Below are 16,245 nucleotides of genomic sequence, written 5' to 3'. Positions count from 1 at the left end.
GAATTGAATAACTTCTGGTCAGACTGTCTGGGAACAAAGAGATTTGGAGGTTCCCCCCACCCCTTCCTTGGATTACACCTCTTGCACTGCCTGTTCTCCCTTCCCTTGAAATAAGAGAAGCCTGAATTCTGGCCTCTTTTAAAATGGATTTGAGAAAACCAGAAATCTCCTTATCACCATTTCCATAATAAATAAAACCTTTCCTTATTCCAAACTCTCATCTATTGAATATTAATTATTTGACGTGCCAAGCACACAGACCTTGTGGCTGCAACAATTAGACTGAGATGATGGATTTTTAAGAAGACTACTACAGAGGTGGTGTGGCCTTCTCATTGCATCATGTCAGGGAGCACATTATATTAACATGACTTATTATTTATTAACCTTAATCACTTGGTTTAGGTGGTGTCAGGTTTCTCCACCATTTTTCTTTTTCTATACTTAGAGTCACTAACTCCAGCCCACACTCCAGGAGACTTTAAAAGCAGAGTGAAGTCACTGAAGGGATTTGGGGAGGGGGTGTTAATGTGTTCCAATGTCTGTTTTAGATACAACATGCTAGCTGAAATGTGGAGATGAGTTTGTGGTGGCGTTTGCAGTGGGATTGGACATAAACTGGTGGACTGAGTGACTTTAGCTCTCTGACTCAGCAGGAGTTGGTTCTTCATTGAATATGATTAATGAGAGAAGGTGGAGTCAGGGATGGCCTCCAGGTTTCTAACTTAGACAGTTGGGCGGCTGGGGCCTTTTCCTTATCTAAACCTAGGGGTCTGTGTGCCCCTAGGAAGTTCCATGCTTCCCTTGACCCTCAGTGAGAAGCTACTTTCTGCTTTTTGTCCTGCCTTAGGGCAGGTCCCTGAGGGTTACCAAAGTCTGAAAATGACTCATGCACATATCCACTAGAAATAGCTTGGGAATACCAAGGAGGGTCAGAGTCCCAAGTAAAAGGGGACAGCCACTGAGGGACTGAAAGAAGCTGGAGGAAAATAAGTCATTTCTAAATCCTTTTCTCCCCTCCCAGATTAGTGACCCAATTATAAGCGTTAGACTGACTCCGTGGTTTCAAACAAGCAATTTTATTTATCTTTTCTGTGTTCTGCCAACCCGAATCACCCTCCGCGTTGGATGTTTTGAGTCTCTTTCGGAGGGGTGCTGGGGAAGAGGGTGGACTGCTATCTCTCAGCCCTCACCTCCGCCGGCGGGGCCCCCGCAAAGGTTTCTTTTCTCCTCGGCGCCTTCGGGCTGGGGCGGGAGGAGGCGCAGGAGTTGGGACTGGGAGCCCGGGCCCGGGTGCTGGGCGAGCCCCACTCCCTTGCGGAGGTTTGTAGACCAGGTGGAAGACGAAGGCATTGCAGTACCTGAGGGGGGCGTGGCACGGTCACCTGAGGGTTTTGTGCTCCCCAAGTTCCGAGGCTTGGGGCTAGACTTAGGGCTCAGCAGCCAGAGGATAGGAGTCTTTTGGAGGTGGGCGAGGAGATGGAGAGATTTTGTGAGCTGGATCTAACTAAAGAGGCGTGTGTTAGGGTTGTCGAGACCCACCAGGGGGGTGTTAAGTAGTGGGGACAAAGAAGGTGGGTGGTAGGGCTGGGGCAAGGAGGGTCCCAAGAGATCAGAGGTGAGGTTTGGGGTGGGCCATTTAGTATGCACAACCAGAGAGTAAGAAGTTAAGGGTCAGGGAAGAAAATAGGGAGGGTCGCGGGCCCTTACCAGGGCATGCAATTGTCGGCCGCTCTGAGGCGAAAAGGGGAGCGGAAGGGGTTGGGCTGTGGAGGGCTGGTGCCCCCTCCTGTGGCCACTGCCATGGTCTGCTCATCCATTACACAGCCATACTCGCTACTCTCGGTGAAGAAAGCTGGCACTCGGAGGGACTAGAGGGGGGGGGTGCGGGGGGCGGGCCTCAGACACTCTCGTAGAGGCTCCTTTCCCCAGGGACATCTCGAGCAGGAAGAGTCGTAGACTGGGTTGAAAACTGAGGACCTAGACTGACCAGGATGGGGGAGAGGCAGGAGGCAGACACAGAGAGGGCCAGAGAACCCGTGGGCTACCCCTGATCTGTGGAACAGATAATGGGAAAGCAGAGTCTTTCAAGAAAAGAGGAGCGACTGGACGGGGAGGGGGGAAGGGGGGGAGAAGTTCCCTTTTGCCTCATTACCCACCTGTAACCTGGGCAGCGAGCTCAGCCAAGTGTCCTTGAGACCAAAGCCAGAGTTAAATCCTGTGGATAGAGGGGAAGCAGGGAGAAGCGGCTCCCATGGTTTTCTTCTCCCACCTTCCCCACACTCCTATCCCAGGCTCTTACCGATAACCAAGTCAGGCTTGGGCCCCTGGAGCAGGTGGTAGGGCCTTGCAGACACTTTGATCTGCAGGTCCCTGCGGCCTCCCTTCTCCTTAGTCCCAGAGCTGAGCCGTGCTGATACCCCAAAACCAGGCCGGACAGATACTTCGGGGCCATCCTGGGGAGCCACAAATAGGGTGGAGAAACCACTGGAAATTAGGGTACTGGAGGAGGCAAGACAGGGGAAAGAGGAGGAAGGAGCAGAAGGGAAGGTTCCAATCAGGACAGGAAAAGGATCAGGGCTGAAAAGCAGGACCCCCCTCACTCCTTACCCTCTGCAGGGTAAAGTGCTGCTGGTCACTCTCAGGAGGCAGACCATCACCCACAAACTGCAGCTCTAGGGCCATGTGGGGGAGCAAGACCAAGAGCTCCTAAACGATAGAGAGGACAGATCTGGGTCCTCCCCACCCCCAATCCACCTTCACACCCATATGCCCAACCTTCAGGTCTAGAGAGGCTTACCCAAAACACCATAACAAGGTCAAATTCCTTCCCGGCCTCCACCACATGGATTTTCAGCGACTGTTTGTTCTGGATGTTGAGCTCAGGGACTGGGTGAGAAGCTAGCTGTTTAAGGATATGGTTTCCCTCCTCTTCCCTCCTGTCCCCTACCAGCTTCCTGTCCCCCTGCTCCAGGCACCCCTCCCGCTGCCTCCGCTCTTCTTACAGGACTGTGGTACCAGGTGGGTGATGACGTAGTATACAGTCAGTGGGTAGGTGAGAAGCACAGCCATGGGGGAATCCAAGCTGAGGCCCCGCCATGTGTAGTAATCCTGCCATGAGCCTGGGGAGAGTAGGTTAGTGGGGGACCTGGCCCCAGGCCTGGACCCCAATCCCTTTAGTCTGATAGCCCCCTTTATCTCAGCCTCCCAGACTGCTGGCTCTTCAGTCCCTGTCCCTATTGCCAGTTCCTCAGGGCCCCTCCGGCTCACCAAAGAGGCCCCTGGGTGGATCTGGGGGCACAGGAGGCATCAAGGCAGGCCCGTCCCCCTGGTAGGGATCTCCTGAGAGAAGCTGGTAGGGATCTCCTGAGAGGAGGAAAGGAAGAGGAGCCTCGTGACAGGGAGACCCCCACCTGGCCCATCCCTTCTCCCTTCCAAAGGTGCTGTTTTCCCTGAGAGAGAACCTGGAACTGCAGCAAGAGGATTGGGGCAGTTCCTAGGGATGGAGTTTCTGGATGGGGTGACTTCTTAGAGGCTTGGGGAAGGGACTGAAATGACCCTGGTGGTGGTAGTAGGTTTTAGTGTGTGTATATGGAGGGGTTATCTGGGACCCGGACAACTTTTTTCTCTCCCATCCTTTCCTGTAGTCTGACAGGCCCATTCCTGAAGAGAGGCCCCACACACCATTGAGAAGAAGGCTGAGGGATGGTGTGCTACCCCGGGGGTGCCCGGGGGTGCCAGGGCCTGGAATCAGCATGCTGATCTGGGTCCAGTAGCCACGAGTGAGGCCCCGTGCAGCCAGGAAGGCCTCCTTGTTGAAGGTTTCACTGGTCACCTCTAGAGGAGGAGTAGAGTGGTTGAGGGCCTAGTAACTTTAGCTCTCCCCAGCCTCTCCCAAGGACCCTGGGTCTGAGTCTACTCAGGGAAAGAGCTAACATTTCTGAATGTCTGTAGTATAGTAGGCATCCAACCTATAGAATTCTTATAACAGTTCCCTGGGAACATTTTGTTGGTATCCCTATTTTACAGATGAGGAAAGGAACATGCTAAGAAACAAAGAGATACGTTACGGTCACCAGTTAGTGTTAGATCTGGGAAGAAAGTGTATAAATCCCTACTCCCAAATCCCCCAAGTTCTCCCAGGGAACTGGATGCTCAGTTCTCAACTCCAGAGACCCTGTCTCCTAGGGGTCTTGTCCCCAAACCAAATACCCAGCATCCGGCCCTTCTTCCAGGGATCCAGACTCCAGCTCCAGTACCCTGTTTCCAGGACCCCAGGACCCTGTTTCCAGACACCCAGGCCCCAGATGCAAAGACCTGGTCCCAGCTTCCCCTCCCCCTCCTGACCTCCTTGTGGTACCTGCAGTGTAGGTAAAAGGCAGAGTTGCCAGTTCTCCTGCCCGCTCCATGAAGGCTGCAAGCCTTGAGCACCAAAATCGGTGGCTCACGTCATCTGGGCATCGCCGCCAGTCGGCCCGGAGACAGGCCTCTCCACAGTACAAGACAGCACTACATTGGGGGCTAGGGTCACAGGGGGTGGTATTAGTATTAATCTCTGTTAGGTCCTGTCTGCTGGCCATCTGCCCTGCAGCTGCCCAGATGTCACTTGGTCTTTTTGTCTGTATTCTCTCTGCTTGTAACAGTTTGCTGTTTTCTTTTTCTAATTTCCCTCCTCTATGTGCAGGGTACCCCACTGACCTGCTTTCTCTCTATTTGCCTGACTGCTGGGGTCTTCCTCCCTCTGACTCCATCTTTGCAGGCTGCTTACCAAGGTGTCAGCTTCACTTCAAAGCTGTGCCGGTGACAAACATGGCAGGTTCGAGCTTGAAGAGAGGCAAAGGTGAAGCCTGGCCGGGGACCCCATGTCCGCATTGGGGTCTTGGCTAACTTCACACCCAGCCTTGGGATCAGACTCTCCAGCTCTCTGAATGGGGGTAGAGAGGGCATTAGGCTAAGGGGCTCAGAAGTCCAGGCCCCCCAGGCCTCCCCACCCTCAGATACTACATTTCTGTACCGATGTAGCTGGGCGTCTCCCACAGTAAGCTGTCGGGGCCTTCGAGGGTCTCCAGAGCCCATGGGACAGGCCATGCTGTGGCAGAGGAGAGCATAGGCCCGAGGAGCCAGATTCTCTGTCCCCGAGCTTTTGCTTGCACTCCCCTGGGCTCCATCAATTAGCAGGTCAATGCCCAAGAGGGTGCCATGTTCATCTGTCACCAGTAAGAGGCAGGAAAGGTGCAGGGGCAAAGCTTCTGTGAAGAAGGGAAAAGTCAGGGGTGGGGTTGGGAAAGATGATCAGTGTCAGGGGTACCAAACTCAAATGCCTTCAGGGGCTAGGCAAGTAAACTAAGTGAGTAAAGGTAAAGAAGGTATGCCTCACATGAAGGGGACATGAAGGGGACAGGTGCTGCATAGTACCAGCATTTGCTGCCTGGAAGAAATGTGGGTCTGCTGTCAGAACTTTAGATTTTTCTTGAGAAGGTATAACTCCAGACTTCAGGAGTTTTTTTCTTTCAATGTTTAAATATTGGCTCAAATTGAAAAACAAAAAAAATTGTGGGTCAATGAAAACAACTTTTCCAGCCAGATTGGCCTGAAGCCACACTTTTGTTTGTGACTCCTATCTGGGTTCTGAGTGGCAGAGCAGGGCTTAGGAGGGGGAGCATGCCTGAGCAGGGGACAGAACAGGGTCAGCCCTGGGTTCTTACCACTTCTTTGTCCCTTCCTCCTCTCAGGCCCTGTTTCGTCTTCTGCCCTGTCCTCTCGGCAGCCATTCACGCAACCTCCTGCCTCCTGCTCAGCCTCCTCTGGCTCCCCTGGAGGATTTGCTTCCTGGGGGGACTCCCTGCTGTTATGGGCTGGCTCCCCATCCTCTTCAGGTTCTACCTTCTCCGTACCTGCACCCTCCTCCTCTCCATTCTCTTCCTCTTCCTCCTCCTCCCCTTCCTCCAGGCTGACAAAGCTGACATAGGGACTTAGGTCTCGCAGGTGGAGTAGAGGTTCGTCTCCCAGGAGCCTGGCAGCCCCCAGGCCTGGTCCAGGGCCTGACTCTGTCCCTTGCCCCAGGCTGATGCCCACACTTCGGTTGGGCAGGACATGGAGCACCCAAAGGGCAGGGTCCTGGGGCAGCCTTCTGATCTGGGCCTCCAGCTGTCGCCAGCGGCCCTCAACACTGGCGCCCACAGCCCCTCGCTCGGCCACGAACTTGTGGAACCAGCCAAAGAGGAGGGCAGCGAAATCAAGGAACTCATCCCGGTATCCAGACACAAACTCCATGTCTTCAGGGGTAAGGGGCCCGGGCCCAGACTAAGCAGAGAAAGGGATATATGGTCAGGGAGAGAGGGTGGTGGTGAAAACTGGGGCTGGGTCACAAAATAGGGGAGAGTGGGTTTGAGGGTCACCTAGAGTGGGATCTATGGATGAGTGTCAGGAGCTGAGAAAAGGGTTTTCAGGCCTGAGGATGGGAGTCCAGGGATGAGAATGGGGGCTAGACTTGAAAGTGGGCTATTAGGGTTAAAGATGTACTCAGGAGTGAGATGGTATTTGAGGCTCAAAATTTGAGGCTCAGACTTTCAAAAGCAGGGTTTGAGTTGGGATAGAGGGGAGGGAGGGCTAATCCTATCGGGAAGGATTTGGCAAGGAGTGAAGAATTTTTGATCCATCTGTGGGGTGTGGGAGGAGGGCCTAGGAACCAGAGCAACCCTTCTTCTTGGATCGGTGAGCCCCAGTGGACCTAGCCCCTCCTGGCCGCTCCGCTACACTACTCCGGTACCTGCAGCCGCCACCACTTTTCGAAGGTAAATACCTGGGGGAGGGGGCGGTCGTGACGTCAGGACTTCCGAGCCCACCGCCAGCCCCTCGGGTGGCCACGTCCCCGCGAGTCGGTAGCGTGTGCCCAGGTGGCTCTGGCCAGCGTCCGTGCGTCTGGGCGCGCGGACTATCCTGAGGGCATCACCCCGGCCATGTGACTGAACCCAGCTGAGCCACGACACCGGCTGGGAAAGTGAAAGCATCTTGGAGGAGGACGCGGGTGTAGCTGCCCACCCATGTCGCAGGTCCCGCGGGCTGACCTGGGGTGGGTGAGATGGTGGGTGGGCCTGGCTGGCATCCCTGAACCTCACCGAATCGGTCGGTCGGGTAGCTGCCCTCTTGCCTCGCCTCGCCACCCGAGTTTTCTTTCGCTTTCTTCAAACATTTCTGGCTAACTCCTCGACGAAGGCCCCGGGCCCATCCCGGGGGAGTGGGCGAAGGAGCTCCGCCTCTGGGGGTTTCCTCGTCGCCGGAGACTGGCGGCCGCGCGGGGAGGACCGTACTGATCACGCCGTCAGTTCGACCGGCTGCGAGCGCGGGGAGGGAGGGAGGGCGCTGCCACCTCGCGCCTCCTTCTCGGTGGGATTGGACTCCCACGGCGGCTGTCTCCCCAGGAGTCTCAGGTGGAGCCGGGGAAAGAAGCCTTAGATAAACCAGGCGGACGTCACCCTCCGGAGCCTGTCCAGGAGTCTGACGGGCCAGGCGGCCCGAGATGAGGCGGGGATGGGGACCCCAGTGTCTCGCGCTCCCACTTCTTCTGTTTGCGTATCTCCCTCTGCAAGGTTCGTCAGGGGTTGGGCCGGGGCCCAGATACTCCAATCTGGCAAAGAGAGTGTGTGTATGCGGGAGCCGTTAGGGCTGCGGGATTGAGTTGAGTTAATTGTAGACCAGCCCGCCGCAGCGTCCCCAAGGCAGCCGGGGCAGGGGGAGGGAGGGTTAGCTGCCTGGAGTTGGGATCAGGCTGGGGGAACATCTGGGTCCAGGTACAATTATGAACGTCTTTGGGGGGGTGTGTGTGTGTGTGATGTATGCGTTGAGACTGGGGGTCAGACCACGGGGTCTCGGGGGCTCGAGGAGAGGCTGTAATAGGGCGGTGGGTTGGAGGCTAAATAATCGCTAGGGGAGCCCCTTGGCCTGGGAACCTGTGCTGACTGCTGACCGCCTCTGTCCCACTCAGGGGATGGCAACGAGGGCAGCAGCGCTGGAAGTTGTTCCTGTATTATAAAATATTCTTCCGGATCCCCTCCAAGGGCTGAGATTATGGAACATCTACGAAAACAACTGAAAGGTTATGATCGCTGTCCTTTCTTCGTCAGGTAATCTCACCCACCTCTGCAGGGCAGCGCCTGCCCAACCTCTCCCTGCCAGGTGACTCCAGGACCCCTTCTGATGCAACTTTAACTCCCTCTGGGAGGACCTACCCTCTCTATAGGTGATGTTTGCCTCAATTCCCCAGGCCATTTCCCTTTTCCACCTACCTTGGAATTTCCCAGGCCCTTCTGATATGCATCACTCTGGGTGGTGACCTCACGTCTTTGGAATGAGGAAAGAGCTGGGGGAGACCTGGGTGCGAAGTGAAAGAGAAGCTGAGACCAGGTCCTTCCTCCACAGGTTCCACCTGCCTTCCCGGACTGTATGTGGGGGTAGCAAAGACCCGTGGGTGATTAAATTGGTGAGCTGCTTTGATCACAAAGGTGAGAGCTTTGCCCCTCCTCCCCAGCTGTCTCCAGGGCTCAGAGGCCCCCACCTTTCAATTTTCTTGTGACAGTTCACATTCCTATTCTGAGTCTGGCCGAAGTACTTTCACTTGTCGCTGTTTACCAAACATCATTCACCACTACTTTCGTGATTTTTGCCAATTCATCCTATCACCTGTGCTATTATTTGCTGTCGCGTCCAGCGCAACACAGGCAGTGATGGAATGAGAAGGGGCGGCGTTAGGTTAAGTTTTAAGAAAGAAAGAAACAGACACTTAATGCAGTTAAATCACAGAGGGCCAAGGGTCCCGCAGTCCTGAAAGACTGGAGCGCAGAATCGGGCCCACTGGTGGCTTTTATTGATTATACAAGGAAGTAAAAATTACTTTTTCCACAGTCTGTGAAACTCATACATCATGTCACAAAGGTGACTCAAACCAATTATCCCAGCAGGCAAGCAGCTGACGTAGAAAGTCCCATGATGGCTTAATGAAGGTATGTACCCTCATGGGGACAAGTCTCTCGCGATAAAACTTTGTTGCTGAGCTAAACAGGGAGAGCTGATGTTATCGCTCTCCTAACTTCTCTCACAATCAGGTGAGAGGGAAAGCCAGTGTCAGCAGTGGCTCTCTTTGAACAGGGGAAAGAGACAATGCCCCTTTCCATATTTTTCATGGTAGCTCATGGGGGTCCCCACTCCGTTCCGCCTGCCTTAGGTTGTCTCTCCCGTGAGATATCTTACGCATCTTTGGCTGACAAACCATCTTTTGGGGGCCAAGCAGAGAGACCTGAGGTGTAAGCACAAGGAAGAAACAAAGTCCCAGAAAAGCACAGTCTCACAGACTCTTCTTTCCTTAGGGAAAGGCACGAGGGGACAGTTGGCTAGGCTGCTGCGTGACAACAATTTGCTTAATATTTTTCTTGACATCAAGGCACTATGTTTGTTTTCCAATATTTTATTATGGAAATTTAAAGACATACAGTATACAAAAGTAGAAAGAATTGTAGTGAACATGCATATACCCACCACCTAGATTCTATATTTGATTTTTATGTTTATATCTTACATATTTTGTATGTGTACATAAAGCAAATATATTTATATTTTACAATGTCGAGTTTATGGCATTTTAACTATATTTGCTTTATTGCACATCCATCTGACTATCCGTCCCTCTATCCATCATCAATCCACCTTATTTTTGGATGCATTTTCAAGTTCAGGCATGACTATATTTCATCCGCATACATTTCAACAAGCATATTATTAAGTAGAGCTCAATATTTTATTGTTACTTTTTTCTTTTGAGGTAAAATTTACACACAATAAAATGAATAAATCTTACATATACACAAACCACTTTGGGAAAACTCAAATAGCACTGATTCTAAGCAATAATACCTGTGAAGTCACAAATTTGATGCACTGGTTGTGTTTTTCTCCTAAAATAAATATACAACCCTTAAAATACAAAATATTTTCCATGTTCCACCTAAAGTTGTCTGGTGTAGCATTCGTGGTATGTTTACTGCCCTTTGGGCTTCACAAACGTACATAATTTCATTTAATCCTCCCAGCTACCCTGGGCCTTGGTACTAAAATTATCCACACTTCATAACTGAAAGAAATGAGTTCCAGAGAGGTTAAGAGACAAGGACCAAGGTCACACAGCTATTTTGCAGCAGAGCCAGGGTGCCAACCTAGGTCTCTTTACTTCCCAGGTGAGAATACACGCTTGTCTCAGTGGTTTCATGTGTGGTTGGCTTATTTCCTTCTTCCCCTACCTTTCCCCAACACCCTGCCTTCCTCTCCTGGCCTTCAGCTGTTCTCTTGATGTTCTCCTTGACCCACCACCCTTCCCTCTGTCTATTTCTCCACCTTGTTCCCTTATAGCCCTGTTCCTCATTTCTTGCCTCTCCAGAATGTGGACGTGCTAACTCCAACGGAATGGTTCACCAAGGGCATTTACCTTCCCCCAGCACCCACGCTCCTAAGCCCGCTGAGAGGACACCTTCAGACATGGGCACCCCTGCCCAGCCATACTTGCCACCCATCCTGCTGCAGTATACCCAGCAGCCCACCCTTCCAGCAGGAGTACGGTCCTTGAACAAAAACCTCACCCACGCCAATGAAACCACTATTTCCTCTGTGGGCCACAATCTGGAGGCTGGTCCTGAGGCTGGAGCGAACCAGAAGCGGCTGGAAGAAAATGTGGGTCCTACAGCTGAGACATCAGCTATGGTACCAGTGCTGTCCCTCTTGAGTATTGTCTTCCTTCTCACTGGAGCGCTCCTGTTTGTGCTGTGCAAGAGGAGAAGGGAGCAGTCACTGCAGCGCTCTCCAGGTAAACTGGTCCTCTGAAGCCCTCCCCCAGGGACCAGCAGGAATCCTGACCCTAGTTGCTCCCATGTGGCTGGAAAACTGCCCCAGGCAGACACATATGAAGACTGTCTGCACCATAGGTCATAAGAGTTAGCCAGACTACAGAATGGGGAGGGAAGCCACCATTGGGTCAGGGACCAGTGCTTGGCCTTCAAAGCCAGGCAGTGCTTGGAGCAACATCAAGAAGAGGGCAGCTGGGGCAAGCTAGTGGGAGGTGGGAGCCATCCATTGAATAAAAAAATCTTTACTGAGCACCTACTGTATACCAGGTTGTATGGTTGATGTTTTGGAGTCTGATTTCCCAGTTCAAGCTATTACTGCCCCACCCACCCCAAACTTTCTTTGATCTCAGAGGTCATGTCTCCATTTCTTTCTCTTTTTCAGATGTGCAACTTCATTATGCACCAGTGGCAACAGACTCCAAGGTTTACGCTAAGAATGGAAGCTTGTGAGCGTAGAAGTTGTGACTTATTCACCTGTATACATTTAACACACTCACATAATCTCTGGTACGTGGTAGGCATTCATACGTATTTGTTTTCTCTATGCTACAACACCCACCTTTTTCACTGCATAAAATATTTCTGTTACAGAGGATGAAATCTTAGACAAATTGTGTTTTTTTACTAAAAACTATTTTTATAATTATGACTCTTCTTTCTGTATATATTGACCTCATGCCCTTGTCCCCTTACCATGATTCCTGGTTTCAGCTCCTCTGCTGACGATCCCGTCTGCCCACCCCCACTCCAAGTCTCTCTTCACACTACACCAGCTGTTCCTCCCCACCTTCAGCCCTCTTCTGCTTCTTCCTAATGCCACAGTGAAGGCCTGGACTTTCCTTCCCTCCCTCAGCAGCCGCCATACAGGCTAGTTTTACTTCTTTCATCCTTTCCATCCCCCACATATGCTTCAGTAAAAGTCTGAGCTCCTTGTTTTTATTATTATTGTTCTTTATTATTAAAACCCTTAGTTCTTGTTTCGTTTCTTCCAATTCAGAAGAATGTATTTTCATTGGCCCAAGTTTGTGGAAGTCTGGGACAGGGACATGAAGTATATGAGGAAGTGGGTTAGGTGTCTGAATCTCCATCTGCTGTGTGAGCTTGTCAGCACTTTTGTGAAGTGCCGAGCAGGAGACCCTGCTGGAGGAGCCAGTGCATAGTTGTAGGCAGGCTTGGTCTTTAAGTTTCTCGGTTCACTCCTTTTGCCACTTTGTCCTCATATATTCTGACCAGCATGTATGCGGCAGCCTGTGCTCCCCATCCTACAGGTCTGCAGGTCTGTCCCAGGGTGCAGGGGGTGGTCTCCCTCCAAGCTCTCTACCTACTTGGTCTAGTTCTCCAGCATCTGCTCACAGATTCGGGCCACATCACTGAGCTTGAGGCGAGCGTAGTCCACTCGCTTCAGGGCCATCTGACAGTCCTTCCTTGAAGAGTAGCTGGAGCCCTCATGGGGCTGCCCTGTGGCCACCTACAGGACATTTCAATTGGTCAATGAAGCATGCCCTCCCTCACCCATCTCCCCAACCAGGCATCAGGTCTCTTGTCTCATTTCTTCCCTGAGTTTGAATCCATTATGCCAAATGGTAGCTGGATGACCTGGGGCAAATCATGTAACCTCTGTTAACCTTATCTGGAAAATGGGGGTTGTTGTAGGTACAAATTGATAAGATCATGCAGAGTGTCTGGCACATTGTAAAAAATGTTGGTAAATGGTGGTTGCTGTTGTTATAACTTCAGAATCCTCTCAATCCTGTCCCTTTTCTCAGGATGTAGCCATCTGGAGCTTCATGCCCCTGAGGTCAGGTCAAATTTCTTGTCGGGGCAAAGTCTGTGGCTTTGGGATTGTTTAGAAGCCCTTTCCAAGGAGTTCCCCATCTAGTGGCTCATATGATGCAGCCCAGTACAGTGGGCGGGGCCACCTTTAATTCTTTGAGGAAGAAATCGATCCTGGAAGGGAGGGGTCCCGCCAGAGTCGTGCGTCTGGTGCCAGCTCGAGCGGCCTGGTCCCAAGGCTCCGCCCGGGGCCTCTGAAGGCTAAGGTTAGGGCAAGGAGCTGAATGGGGCGTACCGCACCTCTCACCAGCCACACACCTGAGTGAGGTAGCGGATCTGAGCCGACAGCTCCGCCTCCACGTGTTGCACCGACGCGGTGAAGGCCGCCGCCTGTCGGTCTAGCAGCCGCTCATTGGTTTTTTCCTTGGAGAGTTCCAGGATCACGGTACCTGCGGGGGCGGAGAAAGGGCAGGGTTACTCGGAGACCACCAGTACAGCCCCGCCCAAGGGCCAGCCCCTCCCACCCCCCCCCCACGCGCCGCGGGGGCTTTTAGGATCCCTCCCCAATCCCGCTCCCAGTCGGGCTGGCGCATTGCAGGGGGCTCCACTTCGTTCTCTCCCTTGTCTCCAGTCGTCTTATCCTGAACCTGCATTTTGAAGAATGGCGCCTATTTCCCGTTCGATGTCTTCCAGGGCGCGTAGTCTCTCGTTGGCCAGGCTGTAGGTAGCCATCATCACTCTGGGAATCCACCGGATATTCTCCTTTTGCGAAACGCGACGCTTAAGCCCGGAAGGGACTGTCGGTTTGCACCTGCGCAGAGAGCACCCTCTAGTTGACACTACAATTCCCAGGATGCTCAGCGCAGTCTCTCCTTTCTCGGTTCACCAGGTGAACTGTAACTCCCAGGGAGTCTTGCGCATGCCCAGGTTTGCCCCACCGCCACGGGACTACCTGTGTAAGAGGCAGTATCGGAACATTCCCTAGCAAGAGGCTATTCTGACCTGTCCATCTTCATGACACTTATCTTGTGGTCTATAGTTAATTTGTTCTACGAGAATTTATTGAGCGTGTGCTGGTGCTAGGTGATGATGATGGGAGTTCTGGGGTATTCCTTCAGACTACACAGACATGGAATCTCTCTGCCAACCCCGCTCCGCCATCTATCGGGGCCAGGGGAAAAGCTGACTTGGTGAGTGATAAATTATTCGCCCTAGCGTTTTCCCTGAACAGGAGCCCAACTGAAACATAGACTACTATATGTTCTCGGAAGCGGCGTATTTGAGCCTTTCCCCCTTTCTGGTTGTCTGTTATGTGATAGGCCCTGGGGGATACAAAGATGAGTGAGATGGACTCTTAACGCGATGGTGGGATAGGCGTTTTGTTAGAGATATGCCCGGGGTGGTGTAGCGCCAGGAGCACAGAGAAAGGATTCTGGGAGGAAGTGCTGCTTGAATTGAGTCTTCAGGGTTAACAGGTATCTGTCTGCTTGGTTGGGGAGGTAAAGGGAACTAGCGTAGGCAAGCGCATAGTGCTGTGAAGGGGTCCAGCACATTTGAAGGGCGCTAAGGGATTCAGTTTGGAGTGAATGTAGCGTAGTGGTGGTTAGGTTTGAGTAGTGAGAGGAATGGGGAGACAGGTTCGGAAAAGGCTTGCAAACTTTTCCAAAGTAAATTGGACTTTGTTGAGAAGGCATTTCGGAGCCTTTGAATGATTTTCAAGAAGTGTTATGACCAGATTGACCCTTTTGGAAAGACCAATGTTAACAGCTCAAGGACGATTGAGAATAAAGCCAGTTTGCACAGGGGTGGCCAATGAATGGAGACTTTCAGTTAAACTTGAGGGATCTGGCATTTAACTTCATTCCTTTCCTAAATCCTAATAAAACAACAATAGGGGATTTTATAAAGGGATCAACAAGAAAAAAAGAGGAGTTAATAGCAAAACTTTAGATAGAGACTGGAAAATAGAAGGATAAGCGGAACTGATTTAGCAGTGAAGTGGTAACTAAGCCAGCAGTGAAGAAAGCTTAGAAGCTTAGAAACTTGATATACCCTTAAATTAGTGGCAGCATGTACAACTGGGGTGTAGGTGATACTAAAATAAGGAAGATTCTTTGACACCCCTCCATCTTCTCCTTTATTCCATATATCTCGGCACCTACTCACCCCCAACCCGTCATAATACTGGAACTTTCTTTGTTGGAGATGGAAAACAACAGAAGGTCTTTAGAATGCAGGGCACCTGGGCATTGTTTTGTATTGAAAACAGAAGTGAAAACTTATTTGCTGAGTGGTGGTTTCTACAACTCTTCCAGCCAGGTTTATACCTTCCAATTAGAGACGAGAAGGCTCTTATCTGGGGAATTTGACAAGTCAGAAAAAAGACCTATGGGTATTAACATTAGAGGTCCTCCAATAAAGCAGTTAGCCAGATCACCCCATAGTGACAACGCGCAGTTGGTAAATCCCAACTGTGTCCATAGATCTAGTCAACTTCTTAGCACCTCATCCTTACATCTGAGCAGACATAAGGCAAAGGATTTCTAGATATTTGAAGAAACTTTCTAACATGAAAGGCATAGACCAAAATAAACAGGAAAAAAACAAAACAACATTTTAGACAGGGTAAAGTAAAACTTAAGGAAAAAAACACGTATTGACCCTTAGATAAGAGATACTGTAATAAAGGATTGAATCCAAGAAAACACACTTGAAAAATAAAACCATGAAAAATCTAGCAAAGGGTTAAAAGAGAAATTGAGGAACATTCCCAGCAACTGAACAAAAGAAAAGAGATGGCATATGTGGGGCGGGGCGGGGGAGAGACAGAAAATAAGAGAATCAGTCCAAGAAGCTTAAATTCTATAAGAAGAGATCAGAGAAAATGAAGAGGAAAAAAGGACTTGTGCTTCTGGATGAAAAGGGCCCATCGAGTGCCCAGTATCAAGGCACATCATGAAATAATCAGAACACTAGATGCAAAGGAAAAGGTCTTACAAAAGTTTCCACAGAGAAAACAGACCGCATACTAAGTTTAAGGATCAGCAATCAGATCGGTGTTGGGCCTCTTACATAACAGTAATCTCCAAACTAGAAGACAGTGGATGGATGCCTTCAGTGCATTGGGGGAAAGTGATTTCCAATCTGGAATTCTGTACTCCAGCTATGCTAGGATGAAGGCTAAAAACGCAACAAAATAGAACTTAAATTTTTTTTCTCAAAAGACAGTTCAGTGTGGGTAATTTAGTGTGCTCCACAGTCATACGGAGACCAAAGATAGCACTGCAGCTCTGCCATTCTTCAGGGTCTTATGCTCAAAAGTGTGGTCTGCAAGCCAGCTGCATTAGTATTACCTAGAAGCTTGTTAGAAATGCAGAATTTCAAGCCCCACCACAGACCTGCTAAATCAATATTTGTTTGAAGATCCCCAGGTGATCTGTATGCACAGTAAAATCTGAGAAACACTGTTCTAGGGCATTGCTGTCTACAATGTCAAAACGGGGTTGCTGGCATCCCTGGGTCTCAGCTGGCAGGGAGAGGGAAGAAAAAAATGTAGAGAAGGCACATCTGTCTCAGAGGTCTG

General features: G+C 51.0%; 3 protein-coding genes across 9 annotated transcripts; 1 reads left to right on the top strand and 2 right to left on the bottom strand.

Annotated features, from left to right (window-relative positions):
• Positions 1-1,061: 1,061 nt before the first annotated feature.
• ZMYND15 (zinc finger MYND-type containing 15) lies at positions 1,062-6,394 on the bottom strand. Of its 5 annotated transcripts, XM_081028963.1 has the most exons (13): positions 5,706-6,394; positions 5,015-5,249; positions 4,769-4,924; positions 4,361-4,521; positions 3,685-3,837; positions 3,271-3,366; positions 3,006-3,122; positions 2,801-2,889; positions 2,611-2,709; positions 2,303-2,456; positions 2,160-2,218; positions 1,711-1,871; positions 1,062-1,361 (listed from the first exon to the last, which is right to left on the bottom strand). In XM_081028963.1, the coding sequence occupies exons 1-13, from the start codon at positions 6,271-6,273 to the stop codon at positions 1,190-1,192; spliced, it is 2,220 nt and encodes a 739-aa protein (XP_080885089.1). In that variant the 5' UTR covers positions 6,274-6,394; the 3' UTR covers positions 1,062-1,189. The 5 variants fall into 5 exon arrangements, with proteins under 5 accessions (XP_080885089.1, XP_080885088.1, XP_080885092.1 ...); XM_081028962.1 differs by having other exon boundaries at positions 4,769-5,249; XM_081028966.1 differs by lacking the exon at positions 1,711-1,871.
• Positions 6,395-6,708: 314 nt separating this feature from the next.
• CXCL16 (C-X-C motif chemokine ligand 16) lies at positions 6,709-11,884 on the top strand. 3 transcript variants are annotated; one of them, XM_081028969.1, is made up of 6 exons: positions 6,709-6,794; positions 7,422-7,589; positions 7,985-8,123; positions 8,419-8,501; positions 10,427-10,849; positions 11,272-11,884. In XM_081028969.1, exons 2-6 carry the CDS (start codon positions 7,520-7,522, stop codon positions 11,337-11,339), a joined length of 783 nt encoding a protein of 260 aa, XP_080885095.1. In that variant the 5' UTR covers positions 6,709-6,794; positions 7,422-7,519; the 3' UTR covers positions 11,340-11,884. The 3 variants fall into 3 exon arrangements, with proteins under 3 accessions (XP_080885095.1, XP_080885093.1, XP_080885094.1); XM_081028967.1 differs by lacking the exon at positions 6,709-6,794 and adding an exon at positions 6,876-7,052; XM_081028968.1 differs by lacking the exon at positions 6,709-6,794 and adding an exon at positions 6,968-7,072.
• MED11 (mediator complex subunit 11) lies at positions 8,785-13,434 on the bottom strand. The gene is made up of 4 exons (XM_081028970.1): positions 13,310-13,434; positions 12,981-13,111; positions 12,215-12,357; positions 8,785-10,806 (listed from the first exon to the last, which is right to left on the bottom strand). Exons 1-3 carry the CDS (start codon positions 13,395-13,397, stop codon positions 12,220-12,222), a joined length of 357 nt encoding a protein of 118 aa, XP_080885096.1. The 5' UTR covers positions 13,398-13,434; the 3' UTR covers positions 8,785-10,806; positions 12,215-12,219.
• Positions 13,435-16,245: the final 2,811 nt, after the last annotated feature.

Source organism: Rhinolophus hipposideros (assembly GCF_964194185.1).
Source record: "Rhinolophus hipposideros genome assembly, chromosome: 20".
Classification (NCBI taxonomy): Eukaryota; Metazoa; Chordata; class Mammalia; order Chiroptera; family Rhinolophidae; genus Rhinolophus; species Rhinolophus hipposideros.
Note: the sequence above shows the minus strand (reverse complement) of the source record. Positions and strands in the feature narration are given on the sequence as shown.